The sequence below is a fragment of the Orycteropus afer genome, unplaced genomic scaffold (assembly GCF_000298275.1).
Source record: "Orycteropus afer afer isolate SDZICR_OR568_19922 unplaced genomic scaffold, OryAfe1.0 scaffold00599, whole genome shotgun sequence".
NCBI classification, from domain to species: Eukaryota; Metazoa; Chordata; class Mammalia; order Tubulidentata; family Orycteropodidae; genus Orycteropus; species Orycteropus afer.
This window is the reverse complement of record NW_006922186.1, coordinates 1359284-1364001: the sequence shown is the minus strand read 5'-3', so window position 1 is coordinate 1364001 and position 4718 is coordinate 1359284. Positions and strand designations below refer to the sequence as shown.

The 4718-nt window shown below is 41.9% G+C and overlaps 1 protein-coding gene across 1 annotated transcript in view; it reads right to left on the bottom strand.

The window, feature by feature from the left end:
- AR (androgen receptor) overlaps window positions 1–4718 on the bottom strand; it is a 411187-nt gene that overhangs the window by 123124 nt on the left and 283345 nt on the right. Inside the window, exon 2 of the mRNA XM_007956285.2 lies at window positions 1331–1482. Coding sequence (XP_007954476.1) covers window positions 1331–1482 — 152 coding nt within the window. The remainder of the gene's footprint in view (window positions 1–1330; window positions 1483–4718) is intronic.

The window sequence follows — 4718 nt, the reverse complement described above, 5'->3', positions numbered from 1 at the left end:
GTGTTTTGCCATCGAGTCGGATCCGACTCATAATGACCCCTTCTTGGGTTTCTGAGGCGGTATCACTTAGGAAGTATATTGCCCAACCTGACACCTCACCAAAATGATAAAACAAAAGTTACTATTCTGATTGCTATCAACGGGGAGACCAGCTGAAAGGCACTCACCTTCTAACTACTCCCTAAATGCCAAGAACCATCTGGTGCTTCTAACATTGTCTTGTGGGTGTAAGTACATTCCTGGTGAAATGTATGGCTTATGTACTTGTTCTTTTTAAGTACATCTAAGAGTTTATGGTCCTTATATAAGGAAACATTATGTGTTTGGTTCCGACTTCGAAGTCCACAGTTCCAGGCCAGTGAGGGAGAAGGAAAAGACAAAAATAGCTTCACTGTGGAAAGTGGAGGCAGGGGTAGATACTGATTTTAAGCAACTGGGTCTGGTCCCAGAGCAGAATATTTGTCTAGGGGCCTGCTCATCAGTGTTCATTTAAGAAAAAGGTCCTTTAGTGCAGGGTGAGGAATAAAGTGGATGAACAGAAAGCTTAAGTTCAAGGTGGCTGGGAAGGAAGGAGGCACGAGAATATAGAAAAGGTCTAGAAATGGGAATTCCTGCTATAGGATATAGGTCCACACATCTGGGAATGTAGTATGAATTGTTCTAAGATAAGTAAGACTGAGAAGCCAAACACATGATGATATGTAGCTTGGAGTTCTGGGCCAATGAGCAATCACTTAGGACAGGCCTCTGGAATATAAGATAAAAGTGCTTCCTCACTTAGGGTCCTTACCTACTACCTAGGAACTACTAATGCAAAGAGGCTCCAAGGAGGGAGCAGGTGCAGAGAATGATGGTCTACTGAACAGTGAGAATGCTTCCTTTCTGGGGCCAAGGCCAGAAAGCCTTTTCTTAGGAACAATGTCAGATTTAGCACAGAGAACAAGCTGGGGACTCAGTTGGGGTTTCTCCACTTCTAACCTCTCTAATAAGGGCAATTTTTCCCATCACTAGGCAGCAGAGTTGAACACAAGCAAGAAGGAAATTAAATCTTTTCAAATAATTAATTTTTCTTCTTTTCCTAGGACACACAGCCCCAAGCACCAGCTGAGACCGTCTTCAATGCTTACAATCTACCTGTACTACCCAAGCAGCTGAATCCAGGACCAGCAAGTATGGAACTTGCTTCTTTAGGCTCTTACGTTATTGACAGGGCCTGACTGGTGACTCTGTACCTGAGCTGATAAAATTCTGGGTCCTGTAAGGTTGGTGTTTTTCTCTGAAATGTAAAAGAAAAGGGAAATAAGATAAATGAATGTGAGAGATACTTTACCTTCAGCAGCTCTCTTAAAGAAGACTTTGCAGCTTCCACAAGTGAGTGCTCCATAGTGACAACCAGAAGCTTCATCCCCACAGATCAGGCAGGTCTTCTGAGGTGGAAAGTAATAGTCGATGGGCAGAGCATGGTCTCTGGCAGTCTCCAAACTAGAAAGACGCAAAATGCAACACATGTCAGTGAGCAGAAAAAAATAAGAGAGCAGAAGTCTGAGGTCATCAGGAGTAAATGTGCAAATTATTATCATTATCATTCAATGCTCAAGAGAGTCAGTGTGAAGCTGCATTTTCCTGAGACTTTTCTGAGGAATAATCTTTGTAGAGTTCTCTGTCATGTAGACAAAACCATTTTGGATCCTTTGGAGGGATTAGGGAAGTTCTATGGGATTATCAATCTCATAGACTATGGCTATTAGAGGTGAGGATATTGGCAGGCAACCTAAAGTTAAAGTACCACACTTAAGGTGGTGATCAGACAGAATCTTTGGAGCAATTAAATGATATGGACCCAGCTCTGTGAATTCTCCTCTTCCAAAGGCAAACCTATGACCAAATCAGACATAGGGAGCAGTTTGATATGTTTACTCTAGCTCTCTGAGCCTTACTCTCATCTGTAAAATAGGGATAATATCACAAATCCTACTCACCTTCTGTTGTGAGTGGCAGTATAAAGCAGACAATGATGTCCTTGGAATGAGTACATAAGTGAGGGATCGGGGTTAGTATGATTACATCAGTCTTCTTTGGTCTTTGTCTATTTTCTTAGCAGTCTCTCTAAATCACATGGACTTCATTCTTCCCTTCTAAAGTAGTAATCCCTTGCCCCTGAGATCGTTATTGAGAAACGATTCACAGTGATGATAGAAATCCCTCAGGCTGCCATCTCAACATTTGGCCATCACAATTCTCATAAGTTCCTCAGACTGCAATAGAGCTTCAGAAGTCACCTAGTCTAATTAATTGCCTACTTCCAAGTAGAACTGTGTCTGAGTCCTTCCATGTGGATGCGAAGAAGTGGTACCAGAAAACCAATCCTAAAACCTTCAAGGAAGGATAATTCTGAATCTCCCATACTAATTCATTCAAGTTTGAATACACAGAACATGATTTTTACTATCTTTTTGCTACCCAAAAGCAAATTTTTATCTCTCCTTTGTCCTAAGTCTAAATGCTAAATAATACTCAAGTGACCTGTGGGTTAATTTGCCTCAGTTAGAAGTGACAATTAACCACACTCTCATACACAGAATGCAATTGCTATATTTTATGATTATTTTTTCTGTATTAAGGAAAGAAGGAAAGAACGACGAAAGGAAGGAAGGAAGGAAAGTAAACTTTAATGGGTGTGTGTTCACTGTATTGAATGACTTCATTACCTCAGAACAACGTTATGAGACATGTTTATTTTCTCATTACCATGTCTATTATACAGATGAATAAAATGAGACTCTGAAAGGAGAAGTAAAGGACTGTCTGACTCCAAGTCCTATACAGTTTCCACTACCCTACTGTCTTCTCACTATTCACCTTTAATTTCTGGCATGGCCTTTTTTTTTAACCTAGGTTTGATTCCAAATACCTGCATTTTTTTCGCTGACTTTCAAATTTCTTTTCTTCTTTACCTCACCCCCTCAGGTTTTTAATTTCTGTTTCTTTATTTTCATTGTGCTTTAAGTGCAAGTTTACAGAGCAGAATTTGTTTTACATTCAACATTACGTGTACATTTAGTTTCACTCCCCATTTACCATCGCCAACCCTAACTCAGTCTCCTCCCCTTCCTGCCCAGTAACCCTCCCCCCATGCCCCTCATAGTTATACACTCCTGTGTATCCTGCATCTCCTCCCTGCAAATGTTGTTGCTCTGGTGCTCCATGGTCGATTGCTCCAAGGGATGCATTTCCATAGAGTATGTGGGTGCATCACCTTGGGTTGAGTTGTCTGTGTGTACATCTTGTTTACTATTGGGTTGAGAGTCAGTGCCTGGGAGTGAGCTTTATTCCAGGCCCAGAATGTATCCCAGAACCATAATATTGTGGGTCTCACCAGACTACATCTGACCAGTACTTCTGGTCCTTATTGAGTTTTTGGATTTTGTTCCACATTTTTCTTCTCACTCTATCCAGGATCTCCAGATTTGATCCTTTCCAGAGTGCTTGGCATTGGTAGCCAGGCACGATCTAGATCTTCTGGTCTCAAGGGCCATCTTGTCCTAGGGCTGATTGTTTCCAAATGACCTCGATTTTTTGCATCCTTCTTTGCTTCTGATGATAGGAGATCATAAGCTGGATCTTAGATGGTTGCTTGAAAGCTTTTAGGACCCCAGTCACTGCTCACCAATGCAGGACGAGGAACAAGTCTTTTATGTATTTGGTTGTGCCAATTGAGTCTGATGTCCCCCAGTACTATGGTCCTGAGTCAGTAGATCCATTGGATCTCTCTCCCACAGTGTCTGGCTGTTTGTGAGGGATAACTTTATGTCTGTTTTCTGTTGTTCCTGTAAGGATTGCAGGTATTTTGTATCATTGGTATCTGTGCAAGATTAGCCTCTGCTGAATCTATCCTTAATCTAGAGTATACCCCTGTTCACTGAACCCCATCTGATCCTCTCCAATGTTTATGTATTTATCTGTAGCCTGGTGTTTGATGTTAAAGGTAATGCAATATTGTGGATATACTGCTTGGGATTAGCATCTGTCATCTATCTCCTGTGTGCACAATTCAGTGTCCTCCTTTTTCTTAATGTCATCATGGTGGTCACAGACTTTTTATACCATCCCTCCCCTTACCCACATGACCATGGCTCTTCGGCTATCATGCTCAGCTTTTTTCAAAATCCAAAAAGGTACAAAAGGTTATCCACCACTCAACCCAAGTGAGCAGCCTTGGCAGAGTGAGTATGAAGAAAGCTTTCATTCAAGCTACACTTGGTAAAACATTTTGTCTCCATACACAAATATTAGCCTTTATTTGAGCCCCAAGTATGAAAGACAATGCTCAAAAAGTTCTGCTGACATGCAAACTCAGTGGCTGGCTATGATGGCCTCTCTTTTCTCCCCACAAACCTTCCCTTTCCTACTCTAAACAGAAAGCTAGCAGCTGTCTAACTACAAAACCAATGCTACCAGGGTCACAGGTTCCACAAGAAAGGGACTCACAATATGCAAATTGTCCAAATGCTAAGAATGGCATTCCTTTGGCTAAAAAGTGTGCCCTATTCCCAGGAACAGTCAGCCACAGGGACCCAGGTGGGGGGGATACGAGAGGTCTCCAACAGCAGGACAAACTTGTCTGTTGGTTTGTCCTACTGTGGTGACATGTAGATGTGAGTTTTGAGGCTGAGCCTCTGGTGTTTAAAACCCAGCGAGATGCACCTGGTGCATAGGTA